Source organism: Tachyglossus aculeatus, chromosome 2, assembly GCF_015852505.1.
Source record: "Tachyglossus aculeatus isolate mTacAcu1 chromosome 2, mTacAcu1.pri, whole genome shotgun sequence".
NCBI lineage: Eukaryota > Metazoa > Chordata > Mammalia > Monotremata > Tachyglossidae > Tachyglossus > Tachyglossus aculeatus.
Genome location: NC_052067.1, coordinates 78,475,176 through 78,500,047, shown reverse-complemented (window position 1 = coordinate 78,500,047; position 24,872 = coordinate 78,475,176). Strand labels below are relative to the sequence as shown.

The window sequence follows — 24,872 nt, the reverse complement described above, 5'->3', positions numbered from 1 at the left end:
CCTGAAAAAGTTCATTTAACGTTAATCTGTGTAGGCCTCTAGGAAGAAAAGATAGTTTTAATAATGAAATGGCAACTTTAATTTTTAATTGAATCTGTTACTCTTTCCTCCACCTGCTGGTGTTAGCTCTTTAAGGGACGAACTGCCTTGGATTAAAATCACTGTGTGGGGAATGGAAATTTTTTTTTTTGGATGATTATGAGTGCAAAATTTGGTGATGATTCTCACCCATTTCTGGATTAATTCCCTGTGCACAATTAATTCTGCCATAGTAAAACAAGCATCATATTTTTATTTCATATCTGGGCATGGACAGCATATGCCTTTCATTGGAGGGAGGTTTCATTATGTTTAATTCAAGAATAGCAGTTCTTCAATAACAGGTCCAAATGCCAAGAAAAACATCTTCAGGGGTGAGTAAGCCTACAGGTGAATAAGCTCCCTGAGAAAAATTAGAAATGTGTGGATGGTTTTCCCTTTATCTAGCTAGAGAAGAACAGCATGAGCCAGTGGAAAGAACACAAGCCTGGGACTCAGAGGACCTGGGTTCTAATTCTGGTGCCACCACTTGCCTGCCTTGTGACCTTGGGCAAATCACTTGCCTTCCCTGTGCCTCGGCTACCTCCTCTGTAAAATGGGGATTATATCCTCATCCTTGACTTAAACTGTGAGCCCAGTGTGGGACAAGGACTGCATCCAACATGATAACCTTGTATCAACCCCAGTGCTCAGTACAGTGCCTGGCCTAGAGTAAGTGCTTAGCAAGTACCATTAGAAAAATAAAAGACCAGAAAGGAAAGAAAAAAAAATCACAAATAATAATTGGAAGGATTTATAGTATCCTTTACAAATCTTCTCATATCCTTGGGGAAACAGTTCTGTGATTTAGATAATCAGGTGGAGTTTGCATTTTAAGTTATATCTACAATGCTGTGCTTTAGGATTTTACACAGCGCTTTGCTTCCGATGAATTCAAAATGCATTCAGAGCTTATGTCATTTTCCTCTCTCTCTGGAAGATTAACAGGGATAGATATTTTCCATTTTCAGATAGAAACAGTGAAGCAGAGAGGTTAATGTCAAGAGGAGCCAAGTAAGTCTGGGGCAAAAAGATACAAGAACTTTAGGTGTCCTGACTCCATTAGGCCACAAAACTATAAAAGTTGGCTTTGAAATTTTATTATATATTGTGTCACGATTTTATGCAATTTTCACAGCCACTGTATACCTTTAGGTCTAAATACCGTATGTATGACATTAAACATAGAAGTTGTAGAGAGCAATGAAACATTTAAAAATGAAAATTTCACTTTTTCACAGCTAGGGTTAAACTAATGTAGTTTAACAGTTAAGATGGAGAAATCTGTGTTAGACACATAAATAGCAATAGTGGTGTTTGTGGTGTTTGTTAAGCATTCACTCTGTTCCTTCACTATACTATGTACAAGGCAATTCAACATGCAATTTCTAAAGATAAAGTAGTTGAGAAATGTGGAGAAATTTGATTTTGTGACTACTTGCATTGTAATTCAATTACGATACTGAAAATGAGCATTTTTTCAAGGTAGGAATAAAAACTATTTAGTACTTTTCACTCTGCAACACATAATCTATGGCTGCCATTTACTAAGGCTTCAACTGCAGGGGAAAGGTGTTTTCAGAGCAATACCATTTACTTACCAACTGTATTTCCAGGTACAAATTTCAATGATGAACTCATCTTATTTTCTTCTGTAAGGTCAGGTGGTTTCACGAGTAAGGGGCTTGTTGGATTAGTATGATCTAGAAGAGAAAATGGCAAATACATTTATGATTAAACAAATATTTGAATGTATAGCAAAGAGTCAAACAAATCCAACAAGTTCAAGTACGTGATATGAAAGTTCCAAAATGGAAACAGAAGCCCTCATGGAAGAAATTCCCCACCCATAATTTTGTAGTGCTATACAGGAATCGGAGAAATCTGTTTGGCACATATTTAAAACTTATGTTTAGATTACAAAGAAATACATTTTTATGAAGCAACTTTAAGAGTTAATTTCCTCATGTATGTCCATATCTTAATTTTACTGTGTAGATTATTGTCCAACAAAGTCACATGTTAAAATAAGCGCTAAAATAAGCAATTTGGAGATTTCAATAGTACCAACATATCATTCCTTAACAGCGACAGAAAATGATTAAAATGATTTATTGAAAATTAAATAGATTTAAAGTTTATAACTTTATACCCCACTAAATTTGCCACTTCAGCTTTTCCCCACCACCTAAACTCTTACAAACTTATACCCTCCCATAGCACAAAAGTACTTATTTTATAATTCTCTATTGCTTCTTCCTACCTGTAAATTAATTTAAGTGGCTGTGCTCCCCACTAGATTGTAAGTAAGGTCCTTGAAGGCAAGGAGCATATATACTACTTCTACCACACTCTCCCAAATGCTTAGTACAGTGCTCTGCACACAGTGGGGAACTCAACAAATGTTTCTGGTCGATATATTCCTAACTGCTAGAAAAATGAATTTTTGATGAAAAGGCTGATCCACCTTCAACTGAGTTTTTTATGATGGTTTCATGACGTTATTTAGAACAATTTCCCTTCAGCAAAAACTCAGGGCATTTCCACATTTGGAAAGAAAAACCTTCCAAACACTAACAAATAAATCATTCTTGCACATTCTATATGCCTTTAATTTACTTCAGTAAACAGAAGCCTCAACTGTATTGGAATTTTAGGATTTAAATCAGTGAATAATAAAAGTAACAGATACTGAATTGGGTATCAAATTTTACCCTTGGCAGACAGACAGCTTTAAGAAAAAAGTTAGCATGGAAAAGGATCAAACCATTGAACACAGCTGAATAAAGATGTTACCCTACACTGGCAGCAGAACTACTCTTATTTTTTCTCCAATACCAGCTTCCTTACCACTTCCTGTTCTTTTCAGTTCCATTTCCTGCATATGGATTTTGCTTGGAGTCATTCGGATGGGAACTGGGTGAACAATAGCAGTATCCTAAAAACAGAATGGAGGAAAGAGTGTCTTTTAAAAATCCACTCCAAAGAAACAACAATAACTCCAAAATAAACTCAAAACTCTAACAAAATTAACAAAGCTATGCAGAATTTCTTAAAATGTTTTTTCAGTAGGCACTCACAACTTAGTGAAAAAATTGAATAAAGAATTCAATTTGGGGTTACCTTAACATCAGCACTAATCTAGCTGGAAAGAAGCCTAGCGACTCTCAAAATACACATTTTTAAAAATTATTTTACTAATCCAGTGTTTTCAATAGGAACTTTCAAAAGAAAGTATATGGGTTAAATCAAATTGATGACAGCCAAGTGATGAAATGATCTTGCAAAAATCCTGCCAGTGTCTTTATTCACGTGCAATATTTCATGTGGACTTGAATCTGTAAGGCACCAGAATGCTACCTACTGCAGGCTGAATATTTTAAAAATACTATTAAATCAATGCAGTAAGATCTTAGGGAGGGAGGTGAGTTTAAAAGGCCACATTTTAGTACCAGCTTGGTTTCTCCCCCAGCTTTACCAGTGGCCTGCTTAGTCACCTCAGGCAAGTCATTTAACCTTATTTTTACTTCCTCATCCACAAAACAGGAGATTATACTCTCATTCCACCTCACAAGATGATCTGAGGAGAAGATGTGCTAATGGATATGAAAGCGCCATGGAAGAGTTTTTTTAAAGCCCACTCTAAAAATTATTTTAAAAAACCCTAAAATATTTCTTCTTGATAAACATATATTAATTTAATAAACTAATTTGTGGGGTCACTTTTCTTGCCAACTTGCTGTGCATTCTAGAAGCAAATTATTTTAACTTAAAATATGTGAGCTTTGATTGTTAATATATCGGAGTTGCATGAAATGCAATTATGAAGCATAGTGTGTTCAACCAATTTATTCTAATCTGAGAAATTGCACAATCACATGAGGTTAGCTTAATTTCCAACCATATTAGGCTAACAAATATTTTCACCTAAATGAATGTACTGGGCTTTAATTGCAAAATTTGGAAGCAAATTCCAGGAAGGCTAGCAGCTCAACTACGACGTTTTCATTATAACCATTAAGTCCACCGGAGTGATGCAGCAGTCAATCGAGTTATCAAAATCCTGCATGCACCCCAGACATTTCAAGTGCCTCAACCCTGCTAGTTCTCCAAAAAGAGGCCTAAGAGCCAGAGAAAGAGCAGGGTTGGGGAACTCTGGCTCTATCTCTCTCTCCTCCACGGTATCTCTCTGGCTCAGCTGGAGAAGGGGAGAGCAGGGAGAGACACACAAATGGATCACAGTTCCACCAGCGAAGATGTCCCACCAGCTAACTCTGGGCACCTCTCCCTCTGATCCCACCTTTCCGACTCCTTGCACGTCTCTGCTTTTGTGAGCCCAGAAGACAGGGACCGCGTCTAACCTGTTTATGCTGTATTTACTCCAATGCTTAGCACATAAGTGCCTAAAAATGACATTACTACAATTGATGAGCTCTTTAGGCTTGTAAGACATGGATACACGTTACTAAACACAGTGCATCTTTCAGCTTGTATTAAAGAATTTGGGACTTTTTTTTTCCAACTTTCAATTCCCACGATCTCGAGAAATGAGACTGCCTTTTGAGAGTGTCTACAGGTGGGATGACAACTGATTTAATGAGAAGGGTCATAATCAGGGCTCAAGAGCAGTTGCATGGGAGAAAGCTGCTGGTATACTGATTTTCCCCCAACTCTGTGGGCACCTGAGGTGTATATTCCTGTGTAGATAAAATACCTTTTCTATTATGGATTACCTGATGATACTTGACATATACTAATTAATCCAATGACTGGAACTAGCAAATGCCACTTCCATTTCTTTCACTCAAGACTGAACAATTGTGAGGGAATGTTTTATAAAAATATGCCTGAGAAATTTTATATGCTGCATTTACTATTATTAAAATTGAGTAAAAAAAAAAACCCTAGTAGTTTTGGGAATTCATACTGATGGTCATGGAAAACAGTCATGCTAAATTCAGCACAATCAGCAAAGGGCAAGGTCAAATGGAGAGAAAAGACATGATAGGCAACAAGCTCTTATTCAAACTAAAAATAACCTAATATGCTGGAACAATGAAAGGAAACCTTATTAGAATTTGCTTATATCTTAGTAAATGTACGCTTCCCTTCTCCTGGAATATGTGAATATATCGTGAACAACCTCACATTTTCAAAATTCTGTTTTCAGGATCCATTTGATATCACCACTTCAAGGTTACACAATAGGCTCTGTCCTTTACAGTATTATGATGTAAAATTCCTGAGAATATTTTAAAATCCTCATTCTTATGACTTGAATTCCGAGGTGACAAGCTAATAGGCTGTGGAACATACCCTCCATCCTCCAGACAAGGCAACAAGCACTGTCTACAAACATTTAATTGAATTTTCATCTGAATTTCACCTGAATAGTCAGGAGTTAGCACAAAGATGCTTATCTTTAGCATGTTTCCTTTAGGCTGTGGATTTACTCAAATCAGATTCTCCTATTTTTTTCACCAATCCAATTCTTTCATTCCAGCAGGAAATGATCCTATAAACTCTCCTTTCTTCAGTTTTCGAAGACTGTGATTTCTAGCTCCATACTTCCGCTACCTTTTTTGGTGGAGGTGTAATATGCCAAATGAAGTTACACTATGGCAATTTAAGTCTTCTCAAACATATCTGGAGGATTCACAAACTTGTGGAAACAGCAAAAAGCAGGCTGGTTGTTTCACTGGTTTGAATTTTGAAAATAATTCACTTTAGTTGGTAAATATAAGGGCTAAACTACTGCCACAATGGTTACCTCCAGATTCAAATTTCAAAACTCTCTTGCGCAGTCATATCTGCTGCAGCATTTGATTTGCTTAATCATAAACCCACACATGTGCACAAACACACACACATTCTCTCTCCGCTCAATTACTTAAGATTGTAGAAACTGTTACTATCATTTTGCATTTATACTATAATTTTCTTTCTAATCACTTCAAATCCTTAACAAAGGGCTTATAAAATTCCACTTGCACACTTGGGACTTGAAATTGTACAGGAAGGTTGGTAAAAAAAAGCTACAGCTGGACAAGTCAGGGCAATATCTGCTCAAGGCAGCAGCTGGGGTCAGGCTGACCTTCTCACTCACAAACTAATCTCTTCAAAGCTGCCGTGGCCCCCATGGACTAACAGGGGATTTGTAGCAGTGTCTGGAAAGTGACTTAGAGAGCACTTTTCTCCAGGGGAGCTGGTGGGAGGGGCCTTCATTTGTGCGCGGTAACCAAACAGCCCAGAAATGGAGATCTCTGCTTAGTACATGCTAGATGAATAGACGGGTCAGGAATGAGACAGTGGTGGCTGCATTCAATCTTCACCACTATTATGTTTTTCGGGGCTGAGAGGGTAGTTCACAGAAGCCTGTTTGGAGGCTGAAAAGGGTGTACAGCTCTGTATCCACTGACCTGGCCTCAGTTCTGAAGATGCGGGAGTGTTTAAGTGTGGTGGTGCCATTACCACCGCCTTTCCAGCGGCTTCAGGCTCCCACCTATCCTATCCTCAGTCCTCCCCTCCTCTCCCACTACAACACAGGCTACACACTTTGCTGTGCTAACTCTAACCTATGTACTGGGCTCACTGGCCGCTTGCTTATTTCCTCCCCTCTACCTAGAACATCTTCCCCCTTCAGATCCAAAAAACCACCATCACCTTTCCATTTTCAAAGCCCCATTAAGAGAACATCTCCTCTATGAAGCCTTCCCTGATTAATCTTTCATCTTCCCCACTCCCTAAAGCATCACCCATGCACATGAGTCATACTCCCTAAGTTTGTGGTACTCATCCTGCTTTCACAGATCTTATGTATATATTATTATTTCCTGATCTGTAACTTTTTGTGTTGGTCTCCCATGCCAAACTGTAAGATCACTGAGGGCAGAGAGCATGTCTGTTAACTCTACTGCACTCTCTTAAGAGGTTAGTACAGTGCTCTGCACACAGTACAGGCTCAATAATCGATCAGCTGACTAATTCCCTTTTTCCTGACCCATACGAAGTCCTAACAACAACTACCTCCACCACAAGGCATCTGTATTCTCATCGCTCAGCCTTCAGTTTTGCTGCAGAGAGAAAACGAAAGAAGGTAGGGTTCTATGAATTTGGGAGGTGGGGATGGAGTCTGCACAAGGAAAGTGTCAGATGTTTGGCAAAATGGACTGACCACCCACTCTGGGGCCACAAATCACTGGGGGCCTCTTTCCTTCCCTGCCAAATTTTGGATGGGGCTTTTAAGCAATACCTTTAAAGCAACATTAGATAGTAAAGGCCTTCCACCACTTTTGTCACGTAGACTGACTTGAAAGAAATACTGTATAATACATTAAAATAATTCCACATACCTAGGAGTGTACGAAGAGAATATTAACAACTGAAATCTAGAAATCAACTGCCCTGGAACGTTCAGAGTAAATGGCAAGACATCGTTAGAGCTTGGCGTCCAGAGATGGGTTAAACTGCAGGCTGGCTTTAGTGGTATTTTTAATTTTAAAAAATTAGTGAAAATGGATATCTAGGATCCTTAAGCATGGATTCTAAACATATATAAACTGTGCATTTAGTGACACCTAAAAAGTAAAAGGAAGGGCTTGCCTGCTGACCTTGGAACCAAGCTTCTGAAGTAGGAAGCTCTTGGTTGGTCTGTCACAAGGCAAGAAAACTAAAACAGGATCCATTTTTTTACTCCAACCATCCTTAGTGAAAACAGGTTTCCCCTTGCTGCCTCAGCACTTTCTCTGTAGGCCAGCCCTGATTTTAAGGCATGCAAAATTACAGCTCACTTGATTACACATGAGCACGAAAGTCGCAAGGCTAGTTGAAATCACCAGATCTCATTTTTGTCACTAGATTCCCCCTCCTCTCCACAAAATCTGTACCATAATTGTTTAATTGCAGTAGAACTAATCACCCCACAACATTTATGTACATATTTGTATACCCTGACATTTCCCATTTCTGTGTTTCTTTGATGTCTGTCTGCCTCTCGACTATAAGCTCCAAGGGTCGAGTCTACTGATTCTATTGATTGTACTCTCCTAAGTACTGAGTACATCGCTCTGCACACGGTAAGTGCTCAATAAATACGACTGATTGCTTGATGCATTTTGGCTCACTTCCATTTCTTCCTCCTGCCTTAGGACTTGGCATGAGGCAGAAATCTGGGATCTAACCCACTTCAACCTAGCACATTACGGCTGGGGCCCTGGCAAGTGCCCCAGTAGAGGAGAAATCAGGCTGGGCCAATCTGGAAATTAGTCTGAATTTACATCCAGAGATGCTACTGCATATATGGAAGATGTAGGTAGCAGGACCCCAGGGGAGAAAACTTTTCAGGTGTAGAATTTACCCTATATGTGCAGCAGCAACTCAACACATCACAGACCCCTGACCTGGAATCCAGAATGGGGAAAAAGAGGAGGTTTGAGCACCAGTGTAGCTTTCCAAGCCGCACTGGGTTCAATTTGGCACTAGGCTTATCCCCAAGAAGCTCAAAACCTACGGAGCTGGCCCTTTCTCCCTGCACGCAAAGTTCTACCACACCAGCCCTAAGAAGATGATGCATACTGAATGCATTCAGTAAAAAGACTCAGAAGGCAGGTAGCAGAAGATGAGAAACAGCAATGACCTTATTCTACATTGAATGCTCGGCCTCCAAAAAATTAAGAGTATTAATCAATCATATTTATTGAGCACTTACTGTCTGCAGAGCCAATCACTTTTCTTGATCACTTACTACATGCAGAGCAAAGTACTAAGCACTTAGTACAGTGCTCTGCACACAGTAAGCGCTCAATAAATACAACTGAATGAATGAATGAATGAGAGTGCAATATAACAGAATTTGGTAGACCCATCCCTGCCCACAGGGAGCTTACTGCCTAGGGGGGATACAGACAATAAAATAATGTCTGCAGGGCTAAGGGTGGTGCAAGGGTGACACAGAAGGGAGTATATGAAGCAACATTTGGTTTTAAAACCCAGTCACTGTAACCTTTAATTTACTATTACATTTACTTAATATATTCAGTTGAACTATCTTTAGACAGGTGCATCTCTTCATTTCATTTTTTAAAAGTAGTTGACAAAGCTGCCTTAGAAGGTCACCTATATGGTTTTCAGACTACACGGCAAGTAGAAGATATTTCTTAGTTGTTTTAAAAATTCCAGTTTCCACTGGACTAGCGTCAAGTCTGTCTTTGAAGGTGCCTATTCATATTTTTTCACCTCTCCACCTCACTTTCTTTTACTCTCCTATTAATGAATCCCATCCAAATCCACTAACTGTGAGCTCCTTAAGGGCAGGATCATGTCTACCAACTCCATTCATTCAATCGTATTTACTGAGTGCTTAATGTGTGCAAAGCACTACACTATGCGCTTGGGAGAGTACAATACGACAATAGACACATTCCCCGTATTCAACTGTACACTCCCAAAGTAGTACAGTGCTCTGCAAACAATAAATTCCACTGAGATTATTTAATTTACATTCTCCTTCCTTTTTGCATTGTGTTAATTTAATTTGCATAGTGTTAATTTAATAGCATGCTATTTTTTTTGAAGCCGAGAAGCCTAGTGGAAAGAGCACAGGGCTGAGAGTCAGAGGACCTGGTTCTAATCTCAGTTCAGCCACTTGCCTGCTGTGTGACCTTGGCCAAGTCACTTAACTTCTCTGGGTCTCAGTTTCCTCATCTATAAAATGTGGATTAAATGCCTGTTCTCCCTCCTACTCTGATGGTGAGCTCCAGGAGGGCCAGGGAATGTCTGACCAGATTATCTCTATCGTATACCTACCCCAGCGCTTGGCACAGTGCATAGAACATGCATATAGTAAGCACTTAATTATCACAATGATTTTACTATTATTGTCTCTTTAAAGGTAAAGGCATGATTAATAAGAATTAATAATTGACAAAATAGTTTTAAAATATTTTGGGCCATCTAAGAAGTGTATGAATGCAAACTTTTAGGGACAGTTGCAGTCCAATTACCAATCCGAGAAATGCATGACAAAGACCCTCATCTATATAATGGAAATGTTGAGCAACAGGATTTCTTGTGATCCTAAAACAGTTCTCTTCGGTAAAACTCAAAACAGGGGCAAAAGCAAAGCCTCGCCATTTGGAGATTGAAGAAAGAACAACATTGTATAACAGATGTACTTTACACAATACATGATGTGTAGGCACACAAAACAATACATACGTGACTATAATCACATTTTATGGGCAGACTATGATCAAAAAAATTAAATGTTATCTTGGTAAATGTATGCGATTAATTTAGTTGTCATGGAACATTCTTTACAGACTGGACAACACATCTGGCTTTAAAAGTATTTTTCGCCACTGTCATTAAAATCATTAGAGATTCAACAGGGGGAAATGGCAAAAAATCTTCCTCCCAAAGGATTTTTTTATTAAAAAATAAAATCAAAATAGCCTGCCACCCTTCCCATCTGAGCACTCCAAGGAACCATGCATAATAGCTAAAAAAAACACAATGAATGGAAATTCAGGGTTAATAAAATTAATTTCAAACAAGCAAGCTAAGTGATTGACTTACAGGATCAGCTGGTGCAATGTTAGAATCAAATTGGGTCAGAGTTTGTGAGCTTGAAGAGCGTTCGCTAAATGTCTCCCACTGCTGAACAGACAGAGGAGAGACAAGTCAGCATGATGAGAGAGATGGAGTAAAAGATCACTGGAGAAGATTTAGCAGAGTAATTCAGGGATTGCACTGCAAGTTCAGTGGGGATCATATGCCTAAACTGTAGTACCAGGCAATCATTTCTTCCTAAATATTTTTTCAGGTTCAGGTTTACAGTTTAAAAGTAATTTCATGGAAGCAACTAGACTGCAGCTGCAAGTTAGAAGGGTCAGAATGATTACCCAATATTGTATGAAAATATCTGTGCTAATGGGGTTTTTCCCTTTAAATCTCACTTCTGAGGGTCTAAAATGTTTTTTTTAAACTAGTCACAGAGGTAAATAGTTGATTTCAAATGTTAATCATTTGACGGAATTTACACTGTAATTCCCTAATTTTGTCTAAAACATTATTCTAGAGACTTGCAGGTGCAACCCCTGAAAGGTGATTCTACTATGTACATGCACATAATTCATACACATGTAGAGATACTTAATAAAATAAGATCACTGAATCATAAATGCAAAGAATTCTTGACAATCATGTGAGCTATTGTAAACCTGTAGCGAGTCAATCCCTGCCATCAGCACGACAGAATAGGGCCATGCCAGTTCACAAGACAGAGCTACCAATCAGCAGCCCCCACTCATGCTAAGAACAAAATCAGAATATGGCCCACATGAGAGCAAACTGAGCACCAGATAATGCGATCTAGATGAAATATTTTGATTTAAAAATTATAATACTGTTCAAAAGTGGTCAGCTGAAATTAGCAGATCCCTTCATTCAGTGGAATGAGTCATTTACTAGTGTGACCATTTCACTTTAGATATGAAAGGACATACTGTTTTGTAGAGTACTTTGGAAAGGTTAAGGATTTTCATGTGAGAAAATGATGTTAGTAGTACAGCTGAATTTGATTCTGACAGGTGCTGACCAATATGAGGCTTAAATCAGAAATGTTTCTAAGAATACAAAATGATCACTTTTTGGACAGGAGGGAGATGGAGGAGAGGGAAACATACATATAGCATACATACAGAAACTTTAACACACATACAAACACACCTACTCCAATAATCAAAATCCTAATTTGAACATACAATTTTACCTTTCAACCTTCGATTTACCATGAAGGGGGAAAACAAAATTTAAGAACCCACTAAAAAATGATGTGAGGCTTTAAGAACACACAAAATGGTTAAAAAAATTGCTGAAATGAACTGTCCAGCACTCCCCTAACGAACTTATATAAATAAAATCTAGATAGCTGGATTCACTTAGGCTCTAAATAATGTCTAATGAACCAGGAGGTATTTCACGGAGATTGAAGTATTTTAAAGAGAGACATAGCCAGGGATTATTCACTTATATTTCATTTTGATCACAGTGAAGTAAGAACCGACTCACCAGTAACATTTGTTAATGGAATTAACCTCATTGATATATCTTAACATTGCACAGCCACTACAGGCGTTCAAAAAAAAAAAAAGTCTGACGACTGCCTGGATAAATTTTGTACTTAGAAGATAACCACCAAAAAGAAAGTTCATTTTTTGAAGTTTACGTGACACAAGGTCATATCTGATAACTTAGTGCATGCAGTATGTGGAAAAATCAATATACGTAAACTTCAATTTCTTGTAGTATTAAAATATCTGGTGGAGAGAACTATATGTCTATCTTTTTACCCTTAGCAAAGATTTTTACTGTATATTCGCTGCAATGAAACTGACACTCCTCCCAACTTATGGGCATGTAGAAAGCACTAGGCATACTAGAAAGCACTGCGACGAATGAAAGGGCAATTTGATTAGGAAGAATGCACACAGAAATTCATGATCATACACAATCACTCTGAAATCTGTTTTACATCTCATACAATGCTTGCTAATTTTGAAATTAGCATTGTAAAGGCAAATGGACAGAATTCAAAAGGAGGAAATAACTAAAGAAAACATTTGACAATTTTTGGTGGATAAAGTATGCTAATTTAGGCATGCTACAGGTAGTTTTTGTTACCAATTAAAATCTCAGACCTTTTCTCTTTAACCCAAAGAGTGGAATTACTTTTTCCTAATGGATCCATGCGAAATACCCTCAGCACCCCCAGGGAGAGGGAGAGAAAGGGAGCAATCCCAAATATTCCAAATGACTATCTAGAACTACCTCCTAGTCCCAATCATATCCTTCTCCAGAGTTGTTCTCTTTTTACCACCGAAGAAATTTGAGCTTTTCCAGCCTCAAAAACTAAACCAAGGAACACTGATTAACTTGATGTGCCCTCATCATATGTATGGACTCAGTGATTATTTGGAAATTATATTCCTGCTTCACTCTGGAAGCACTTTTCAGAGCAGATGCTGCTTCTTCATTTTCCCTGTTTCCTCCATTGCCCCAAACAAAACACAGTGTTCCTGCATCTATATTCTGATGGTACATTACGTGGTTCAGGAAAACGGAGAAGTGATAAATACAAGCAGACAAAATGAGAAACAATGTGTTATTCCAAATCGTTGGGCCAAATTACCCAGATTCTTTTTGAAATGGGGCTCTCCTTAGACTATGAAATCTTCCAATATGAAGTAGGATGAAGAAACAAAAAGACTACATAGGTTAGAATATTGTAACTTGAGACACTCATCTCATATCTCACAGAGAAACAGCATGGTGTAGTGGATACAGAACAGGCCTGGAAAGTCTCATGAGTTCTAATCCTGGCTCTGCCACTTGTCTGCTGTGTGACCTTAGGCAAGTCACTTCACTTCTCTGTGTCTCTTTTACCTCATCTATAAAATGGGGAATAAGACTATGAGCCCTATGCGGGGCAGGGACCGTATCCAACCCGATTTTCTTGTATCCACCCCAGCGCATAGTACAGTGCCTGGCACATAGTAAGCACTTAAATACCATAATTATTATATCTCCATTTTCTCTCACTGGGCAATTAAGCATACTGTTTTCAGCATGGAGGGACTGCTGCCAGTCCACTGGCATTTCTGAAGCATTCTAAGTGTTCTGTCATCCATCAAATATTGATTCCATTTTCCATCCTTTTAAAGTCTGCTGTTTAGCTTACAAGTGCGATGAATGAATAAAGTCAGGCAAGCCCACCTTATGTGAGAACCCGTGTGTGTTCTTGTACTGGGTTCTGAACACTGAAAAAGCTGATTGATTAGACATTTATCCAGTCCATCTAGCCTTAGGGCTTTTATCTGAAGGAAGCCTTTGTTCTTCATATCTGTGGGGATTTTCTTCAACTCAATTTTTAATCAAGGCTAAAAAATTTGGCTCATTTTAATCATACATTACTGAAGCTTTTTCACTATTCTAATTCATGATTAGAAATAAGTGGCTAAAATTACACCATGTTCAAAAACCTTGGTCCTATTTTAGGCCCAACACCTTTTATTACTTTAAACGATCACTTGAGCTTTTACACTTTTTCATATATGCATATTTCTCTCTCTCTTTCACATACCACACACACATGCACACACACAGGAAGGAAAGGGGACTCAAATCTCCAAATGTTCTGCTACCCACATAGAAAGCTGTTGCATTTCTAGTACTGAGGGCTTTGGCTAGAAAATGGCAGGAAATACAGTACTAACATGTTAAAAAAAAATCCATCCACCACCAAAATGGCTTTTTGAAAAACGCTGAAAACTAAATAACATATCACATAGGATTCACTATATAAAGATCAAAAAGTGCAATCACAAATATCTTGCTCTGTACTCCTAAGGTGAGATACTTAAATATTAATCTTGACTTTTCGTCTTTTGGTGTTAATTGCTCTTTGAGAGGTATTCTGCATAGTCACATTTTTACTCAACTATAATTTGTTTTTAAAAAAAAAACACAAAACAAAACAGACAAAATGCTCTATTTCACCCCTGGGTAGGTCTTACCTTTTTCAAATTTAGTTTCAATTAAAGGTCCTACTTCAGAGAAGATACCAAAGCACTTAAATATTCCTGTATTAAAGAAAAGGGGAGTTTTGCTAACCTCACTGCCCTGATTCAGTTCCGGCCAGGTTTGGTTGAGCGATGGCATTGATGGTGACTTGCTTGGAGGTGCTTCTGCTGGAGAGCCTGAAAAACCTACCTCACCTGACTGATCGCCAACGTCTGAAATAAAAACAACTAATATGAACCAAATACTACGTTTTAGAAACATTCACTTAGAAAGCTATTACCCAGCAAGGTTTCTCAAAATCATTAATAAGGTCTTGCAGTTTCTATTTCCCCATCCCAGTAGGCACCTTAATAAAATAGGGATTTAATTAAGCCACTACTGCCCCTACTCAGTGAACCACACAGAAACAGAAATCATTTGGTTATAATAACTGGTTCCTTTGAAAATGTCTATCCCCTCAGAAGTAACCAATTTCAAAGTAATAAGTATCAGCCAATTAAATATTAGCAAAACGTTCCATTTCCAGGAAACTGTCAATGGCTTTTGAATGTTAAAGAAAAACAAAGTTATATAAATGCAAAGGTATTTCCTAATAATTTTTTTTCGATCCCACCTCATTAGGCGCTCTCTCCTTTACTATTTACTTCTGTGAATAATCCTTTAATAAAAAGACAGCCGTTCTTATAGTACTATTTAGTAATGAAGCAAATTTCCACCAGAATTAAAAATGTACTTTTTTTAGGTTAGGCTTTTTTTTCTCTCTATTCTTTTTAACCACCAGTACTTTAGCTCTTCTTTTGACACAGCACGTTTAAGTGAATATTTGCTAGCATGATGATTTACTGGACAGGAGGCTGATCACAAAGGCAGATGTTTGAACCCTATGTTTGTGGGACGCAACATTACCATTCTCTGAAACCTTGGGCAAGTCATGTAAACCTCAGTACCTCAGTTTCTCCATCAAAAAAATAAGAATATTTACCGCAAAATGCTTGTTCATTAATTTTGATCCTTCAAGTGCTTTGCACATAGTAAGCGCTTAATAAATGCCATCATTATTATTAATAAAGAGGACTGAACAAAAAGTATTCCTCCTCAGCCTCAGCTTCAAGGCTGTCCATCCCCTCGCCCCCTCCAACCTCACCTCCCTTCTCTCCTTCTCCAGCCCAGCCCGCACCCTCCGCTCCTCTGCCGCTAATCTCCTCACCATACCTCGTTCTCGCCTGTCCCGCCGTCGACCCCCGGCCCACGTCATCCCCCGGGCCTGGAATGCCCTCCCTCTGCCCATCCGCCAAGCTAGCTCTCTTCCTCCCTTCAAAGCCCTACTGAGAGCTCACCTCCTCCAGGAGGCCTTCCCAGACTGAGCCTCCCCTTCCTCTCCCCATCCTCATCCCCCCCCGCCTACCTCCCTCCCCTCCCCACAGCACCTGTATATATGTTTGTATGTATTTATTACTCTATTTATTTTATTTGTACATATTTATTCTATTTATTTTATTTTGGTCATATGTTTTGTTTTGTTGTCTGTCTCCCTCTTCTAGACTGTGAGCCCGCTCTTGGGTAGGAACCGTCTCTATATGTTGCCAACTTGTACTTCCCAAGTGCTTAGTACAGTGCTCTGCACACAGTAAGTGCTCAATAAATACGACTGAATGAATGACAGTATCCCTGTGCACATTTTAGCTTTTCAATCTTTTCCTAAGTTCTTTGAGTCATAATAAAATTGTTTCTCTTCTCTGAATTTCTTCTGTTTCACTGCCATTGTTATGGGATGTGGACCACAAAGTAGTAAATCTTTCTCACAATCACGGGACCAGGACTTCCCTGTGCTGCTGTGGGATGTGCTAAATAATAACAATCCATAGTTTTCTTTACTTCCTCCACTAGCCAAAACACCAACTTCTCATTTGCAGGGATCTGGTCTGGTTTGGTCCTCTTGGGTCTATTCCATACCTACTCAACCTCCAACCTCTATATTGGTCCTATCACCATTCAAACTCTGTGTGTAGTGGGGTGTGAAGCAAAATTTATGAGAAAGAAGGAGACAAAGAAGTGATATTTCCTTAGGTGCACCCCTCTAACTGTCAAGCTTTAGTCCATTTCATCTCTTAAACACCTCAAACAATTATTCATTCATTTGTATTTATTGAGTGCTTACTGTTTGCAGAGCACTGTACTAAGACCTTGGGAGAGTCCAACAATAAAAAGACACACTCCTTGCCCACAGTGAGCTGGATTGGAGAGGTAGTTCAATCGGGAAGCGGCCTATCCTTGGAAAGAGCAATGGCCCGGGAGTCAGAAGACCAGGGTTCTAATCCCGGCTCCGCCAACTGTCCGCTGTGTGAGCTGTTCCCTCATCTGTAAAATGGGCATTAAGACAGGGGAATTGGACTGTGTCCACCCTGATTATTTTGTATCTACCCCAGCGCTTAGTACAACACCTGGCACAAAGTAAGCACCTAGCAAATACCATTTAAAAAAACAATCCCATCCTCTGGAGTCTGTAGAGCCTTATTAATAGGATCTTGGGAAGAATATACAAGTTGGGTGCTCCTGGTCCAAGTTTATGGATATGACTGTGTCTCACCTGATTAAACTGTATCTCCTTCCCAGTGCTCAGTACAGTGCTTGGCACATAGTAAGCATTTACCGTCTCACCTGATTAAACTGTATCTCTTCCCCAGTGCTCAGTACAGTGCTTGGCACATAGTAAGCATTTACCAAATACTAAATAGCAATGCGGGCCCAGATTCAACCCAGAGCCGATCCCTACTGCCAGTGGATTCTAAACACAAAGCTTTAATGATACACAATCAAAAATCAGAAGGGAATATGGAAAGATATTTATTAATCAATCAATCGTATTTATTGAGCGCTTACTGTGTGCAGAGCACTGTACTAAGCGCTTGGGAAGTACAAGTTGGCAACATATTAAGGGTCTATACAATCCTTACCACCACCCAGCTAAGGCCATGGGCAGAGAGGAGGTGGACTAGGCCGAGAATTGGACTTTTCTCTCATATGAAAGAGAGGTCTTTCTATTGCAGCTGAATTCAGACTTTTCAGGTCCTTCTGTACTTCCTCTGGAGTGGTGGGAATGGCAGGAGAGAAACAAACACATCTGACATATTAGTCAACCCATGTCTTCAGAGCTTCCAGGAACCCAGCCCCCAAATAGCTGTTTCCTTCATTTTAGCTTCAGCGCATGAGCCAGCCCAGTCACGAAAATTAAATCTCTAAGATTTTATCCTTGAGGAGGCACGGATGTAATTTTACTTTTACCTGATGCAGTGTCCCAACCTAGCCTCCTGCTTAAACACTGTGTCAACCCTGCTCCCCTCCAGCTGGATCTATTCTGTCCCTGACATCATCAGAGCATCGGGACTCAAAAAGAAGGGTATGATCCAAAATTATTCCTTTTGAAGTCAACCTAGAGACGTTACTCATAGGACACTTTCCCTGTTCACAAAAGCAGGTGCTGTCAGAGGAGGAAACAACATAATATGGCTATTCTGCCATACTGTATATGTACTTATTCAAATCTGTGTTAAATGTGACAGAAAGAAAAGACCAGATGGAAAGACAATTTGAGGCACTTTCAAAAGCAAGTCCTCGATATAGCATCTAGCAGTGGTCCAACACTGGGTCCACTGTTTCATTGGCTAATTGAATTTTCAACTAGGCCAAGCCAGGAAACCAGACTCTCAAACGTTCCCTCTAATGGCTTCAAATGCTCTGCTAAATATGCTTTAACTATTTCTTTTTATCTACGGTGTTGCATTCTTCCCAAAAGACTTTACTTTCAGAAATCTTGATCTGATTGTCAGAAAACAACATACAGCCAACTATTCACTTTTATGGCTTTCACAATATCATTAGTTTATTCCAATAATGGGGGCTCAAGTTCCAATGTAACTGTAATTGCTTCAGCAACAAGCCAAATTTCTCCTTTGCTTATCTCAGATCTCAATGTTACATTGTTCTTTCAGGGAACCTTTCCAATTCTACATTAGAAAAATATACTACCAGGTTTTAAAAGACCATAAGCCTCTAAAAGAAAACAAATGTGTAGTCCCAATCTGATTCACCAACATCAAGATATAAATTAAGTAGTCTTTAAGCAGCGGTTAAAAGGAATAATTTAGGATCATACCCTTCTTTTTCAGTCCCAATGCTCTGATGATATCAGGGACAGAACAGATCCAGCTGGAGGGGGGCAGGATTGACACAGTGTTTCAGCAGGAGGCTAAATTGGGATACTGCATCAGGTACGAGTAAAATTACATCCCTGCCTCAAGGATAAAATCTTAGAGACTTAAATTTTGTGAGTGGGTTGGCTCACGCGCTACAGCTAAAACTGAAGGAAACATGGCTATTTGGGGGCTTGGATGCCGTTAGCTCTGAAGACATGTGTTAGTTAATATATGTCAAATGCTTCTGTTTCTCTCCTGCCATTCCCACTAAAGTACAGAGGAAAAGTCTGAAGTCAGCTGCAATAGATCTCTTTTATATGAGGTTATTTTTTAATGAATTAGCTAATATTGCTGTGATTACAATGAATCTTCTTCTATAAGGTGAATTTTGAGGGGACCCAAATGACTAACATTTGTGTTAGTTCAGGAACTTTGGGTCCACTTGCAATATCGACTGTCTTCTGAAGAGTCCTTCAGAATTTATTAATGTAATTATATCTCCCTACAGGTATTCTTTAAAAAAATGGTATCTGTTAACCATTGACTATGTGCCAGGCACTGTAGCACTGGAGAAGATGCAAGATAAGCAGGTTGGACACGGTTCCTGTCCCCAATGGGGCTCACAGTCTTAATCCCTATTTTACAGGTAAGATGACTGAGGCACAGAGAAGTTAAGTGGCTTCCCCATCATAAAGCGCATGGCAGAGCCAGGTTTAGAGCCCACCATCTCTGATTTCCAGGCCCATGCTCTTCCCTCTAGGCCACACTGCTTTTAGTTGTAGAAAAGGCTCAAACTCTGAAACGGGATTTAGCCAGTGCGTCAATAGCCGAATGCTTTGAAGGGCGCTACATGTGCAAAGCCTTAGGAGCCTTCTCTATTTGACAAATTTAGATATTTATTCTACAATGCTCTATAGTCAACAAAATATTACTTAGCTCATGGGAGATGCAATAAAAAGCACAAGCAGTAGCCATTTTTTTTCTCATTGGTGAAGCCAAGTGTGCAGCCATTGCTTTCAAACTGCTGTTATGATTACAAATGTTACTGCTATTATCAAAAATGCAGCTTCAAATTGGTGGACATATTTGTAGACCAATGTTTTCAAAACTGAATTGACAATAATAATAATGGCATTTATCAAGCGCTTACTATGTGCAAAGCACTGTTCTAAGCGCTGGGGAGGTTAGAAGGTGATCAGGTTGTCCCACAGGGGGCTCACAGTCTTAATCCCCATTTTACAGATGAGGTAACTGAGGCACAGAGAAGTTAAGTGTCTTGCCCAAAGTCACACAGCTGACAATTGGCAGGGGCGGGATTTGAACCTGCGACCTCTGACTCCAAAGCCCGGGCTCTTCCCACTGAGCCACGCTGCTTATTTGGAATTTAAGTAGTAATAATGTCACGAAGCATTTTCTGTTTTTGAAAGATTTTGTTAAAAATTATATTCACTTCCACAGCTGTATGAAGCTGAGACAATCAACCAATGGTATTCAACCAATGGTATTTAATCAGCACTTTAGTGCAGAGCACAGTACTAAACACTTGGGAGAGTACAATACAACAGATACAGGGGGTAACTAACTGAATTGAGGTCTTCTTTCTCTTTTTTTCTTAACAAGATCTCCATATACTCCATATATATTTCTTTGTGCAGAAATGCTCTGGGCATGTTACTCCCCTCCTCAAAAATCTCCAGTGGCTATCAATCAATCTGCGCATCAGGCAGAAACTCCTCACCCTCGGCTTCAAGGCTGTCCATCACCTCGCCCCCTCCTACCTCACCTCCCTTCTGTCCTCCTCCAGCCCAGCCTGCACCCTCCGCTCCTCTGCCGCTAACCTCCTCCCCGTGCCTCGTTCTCGCCTGTCCCGCCGTCAACCCCAGGCCCACATCCTCCCCCGGGCCTGGAATGCCCTCCCTCCGCACATCCGCCAAGCTAGAGCTCTCTTCCTCCCTTCAAGGCCCTACTGAGAGCTCACCTCCTCCAGGAGGCCTTCCCAGACTGAGCCCCCTCCTTCCTCTCCCCCTCCCCATCCCCCCACCTTACCTCCTTCCCCTCCCCACAGCACCTGTATATATATATATAGATATATACATATATATGTATATATATTTGTACATATTTATTACTCTATTTATTTTACTTGTACATATTTATTCTATTTATTTTATTTTCTTAATATGTTTGGTTTTGTTGCCCGTCTCCCCCTTCTAGACTGTGAACCCGCTGTTGGTTAGGGACCGTCTCTATATGTTGCCAACTTGTACTTCCCAAGCGCTTAGTACAGTGCTCTGCACACAGTAAGCACTCAATAAATACGATTGAATGAATGAAATGAATATACATAGTCCTTGTGAACACATTAATATAAAGTGAAACCTTTAATACATTTTTGAAGCTAGAAGAAGGTTACAAAAACATTCAATCAACCAATCAATGGTATTTATTGAGTGCTTACTATGTGCAAAGTACTGTACTAAGGGCTTGGGAAAGTAAAATACAACCGAGTTAGAGGACATGTTCCCTGCCCATTCCCAATAAACCCCAGCATACGCATAAAATAAATCTTAATTCACAATGTTGTGTTGAAATTTTGTATACTAGATACAATGAGGAGCCACTTAACATACTGGTCATGTATCATCAGGGCTAGAAAAATCTAAAGGAATTTGGGTGTGCCCAGAAAACTGCAAGATGACTGTAAAATCAGAGCTTCTGTTTTGGGAAACATGTCTAACAGGTCTAAAGTTACACAAAAAAACAAAATTGAACAGGACTTTTGCCCAAGCCAAATAAACATAGTCCTATAATTCAGCTTGAAAATTAAGGCTATCCAGGAATAGAAAAAAGATTAAGAAAAAGGAGGCTAAATAACAAACCAAAACAAAAAAAAAACAACAAAAAAACCCCCTCTAGATTCCAAACAACTGGTTGATGAATGTGAATGCCAATCTAGATGACAGTACCCTGGAAACCCCACATAATGACACACAACAGATTAACAGATGGCTTTGAGCTGACAACCCGAACTGCTAGGCTATCAACTTTCAGAGAACAGAGGTCATGAAGAAACCAGGGAAAACAACATGACTTCATCAATAGCACAGGGTAGGTGCGGGTCACTGAATTTTACTCAAATGATGCACTGAGTTAGAAAGTAGGTTTTTGGGGGGCATAGGAACAGTTTAAAAGAGAGAGGTTATCAAACTCGAGACAAAGCTATGAGTTTACTAAACCATGTAACAGTGTAATCTACTAAATGATGGACATGCTAACAACACTGAAGAAATATAGAGTGGCCTGCCGCCCTTTAGATTCACATATATCTATTTCAAACAACGATGCTTATTGCAGAGCACTACGCAACCTGATTAATCTGTATCAACCCCAGTGCTTAGTTTAATGCCTGGCACATAGTAAGCACTTAAATACCATTCAAAAACAAAACATAACAGAAAACAAACAAAAAAAACCAGAGTTATTAGAGATGTTCCCTGCCCACAACAATCACCCACTGGCTTTAAAGCACTTAATCACTTTGCCCCTTCTTATTGCACCTCAATAGACTTGTACTACAACCCAACCCACACATTTTGCTACTCTATTGCCAATCTTTTCACTGTACCTCGATCTCATCTATCTCACTGTTGACCTCTTGCCCACATCCTGCCTCTGGCCTGGAACACCCTCCCTCTTCATATTTGCCAGATAATTACTTTCTCCACCTTCAAAGCATATCTTTTCCAAGAGGCCTTGCCTGACTAAGCCCTCTTTTCCTATTCTTCCACTGCCATCAATAATAATGATGGCATATGGTAAGCATTTACTATGTGCAAAGCACTGTTCTAAGCACTGGGGAGGATACAAGGTGATCAGGTTGCCCCACGGGGGGCTCACAGTCTTAATCCCCATTTTCCAGATGAGGTAACAGGCTCAGAGAAGTGAAGTGACTTGCCCGAAGTCACACAGCTGGCAATTGGCGGAGCTGGGATTTGAACCCATGACCTCTGACTCCCAAGCGCAGGCTCTTTCCAGTGATCCACGCTGCTTCTCTGTCGCTCTGACTTGTTCCCTTTATTTATCCCCCCTTCCAGCACCACAGCACTTATGTTAATGTCTATAATTTTATTTTTTGGTATTGATGTCCATCTCCCCCTCTAGACTGTAAGCTCAATGAGGGCAGGGAATATGTCTGTTATATTACTGTATTGTTCTCTCCCAAATGCATAGTATGGTGCTCTGCACACAGTAAGCACTCAAATATGACTGACAATGACTAAAGCAGCAAGTTACTGAAAAACTCAGTCTGTAAAGTAGAATTATTGACATCTCCAGTAACAAAATTTCATTATATCTTATGTTTAGACAAATTTTACCAACAACGTCAATAGTTTACCTTACTCTGTGGCTGGGAAGAGACTATTGGGGCTCAGCTGATTTAGAGGCATCTGTTCGATAGTTTAATTTGAGGAGAATAGACATGGGGATTTTTAATAGCCAAAATTCATCTCAGAAAAGTTGCCTCCTCCAGGAGGTATTCCCTTGATGCATTCCTCTCCTCTGTCAGTGACACCTTCCCTTCGGTGCTCATGTGTTTACCTAATCACTTCCATGGGTATATTGTTAATATCTTTGGTCATCCCATGGCATCTTCATGAATTTACATCCACTCTCTTCTCTCATTTGATTCTAAGCAACTCAATGGCAGGGATAACATCTTTTGCTTCTTCTATACACTCACTTCAAGTGATGAGTCTAATGCTCGACACATGAGGCGCTCAATAAATACTGCTGACATTGATACTCGTAATGATCATACGAATGGAAAGACCCAAAAAGGGAGCTAAAGAACTGTGCCAAAAATACCATAAAGCACACCATGAAGCAACATGACCGAAACCTGTCTGCCTCCCCCACTCTAGACTGTAAGCCCATTGTGGGCAAGGAACGTGACTGTTTATTGCTGTATTGTACTCTCCCAATCGCTTAGTATAGGGCTTATCAATCAATCGTATTTATTGAGCGCTTACTGTGTGCAGAGCACTGTACTAAGCGCTTGGGAAGTACAAGTTGGCAACATATGTATGATCTTATGGCTTATGTCATACTGTGCGTTGTGCAAGGTGATGACATTACTAGGCTGCGCAGCTGCTTCAGAGCAAAAGGCGTCTGTTTCCAACACTGATGGGAAGGGAAGGAGGAAGAAATGAAAAGGGATTGGGGAGGTGGAAAGAGGAGGAGGAGGAAAGGGGAGGGAAGGGGGGGAAACAGGAGGAGGCAAGGGAAAAGGAAGGGAAGAAGGAGGAGATGGTAAGGGAAAGGGGAGGGAAGGAGGAGGAAAGGGAGGAAAGAAAGAGGGGAAAACATATGGGAGAGAAGAGGGGGAAAAGAAGAGTCAGGGAGGGCAGAGAGTTGGAGAGGAGTCAATAACAGGTTGCCCCTTGGAGCATCTTTGAGAACAGGAGGGGTGGGTGGGCTGCACTTTCCAGAAGGCTATGGACCTGGTCCCCCACCATAGGAGGGAAGGGGAAACTGGCAGGACGGGAAGGGGAAACTGGCAAGACTTCAAGGATCTACAGGGCCCGGTGGTCAGGTCTGGGCAGGGTGGAAGTCATGCCCCTTCTGAACATCCACCCTTACTGTCTGCATTGGGAAAATCCTCACCCCAGTCCCTGGAGGGAGGCAGTTCTCACCCTTTACAGGAGGGAGTGGACTCCCCATCCATCTTGGAAGTACCTGGAGGCTCGTCAGATTTTTGAAGGCAGGAGGGAAGCGGAGAGGCGGGGAGCTGTGTGCGGGAACAGGGGGAGGGGCAGGATTGGGGCAAGGGCAGCCCACAGTCCCCTATCTTCCCTTCTGGGTCCCACAGCAGCCGAGCCCTTGAGAGCCTGCAGGACTGACGGCCATTCCCCAGGCCCAATGGGGCACGGTGGGGTGGGCAGGCCCAGTGGTGGGTGTGAACCTGGTCCCATTTGGGGCCGCTGGGCTGGCCGCCTGCCCGCCCTCTGGGTTCCACAGTCC

General features: G+C 40.3%; 1 protein-coding gene across 5 annotated transcripts in view; it reads right to left on the bottom strand.

The window, feature by feature from the left end:
• Positions 1-24,872, bottom strand: part of REPS1 (RALBP1 associated Eps domain containing 1) — a 101,520-nt gene that overhangs the window by 11,170 nt on the left and 65,478 nt on the right. For 3 of the 5 annotated variants that reach the window (XM_038767312.1, XM_038767303.1, XM_038767338.1), the window contains exons 9-12: positions 14,749-14,870; positions 10,654-10,734; positions 2,929-3,016; positions 1,680-1,781 (exon numbers count right to left, since the gene is read on the bottom strand). In XM_038767312.1, the coding sequence (XP_038623240.1) occupies positions 1,680-1,781; positions 2,929-3,016; positions 10,654-10,734; positions 14,749-14,870 (393 nt within the window). The remainder of the gene's footprint in view (positions 1-1,679; positions 1,782-2,928; positions 3,017-10,653; positions 10,735-14,748; positions 14,871-24,872) is intronic. The other 2 variants (XM_038767321.1, XM_038767329.1) reach the window with 1 other exon arrangement.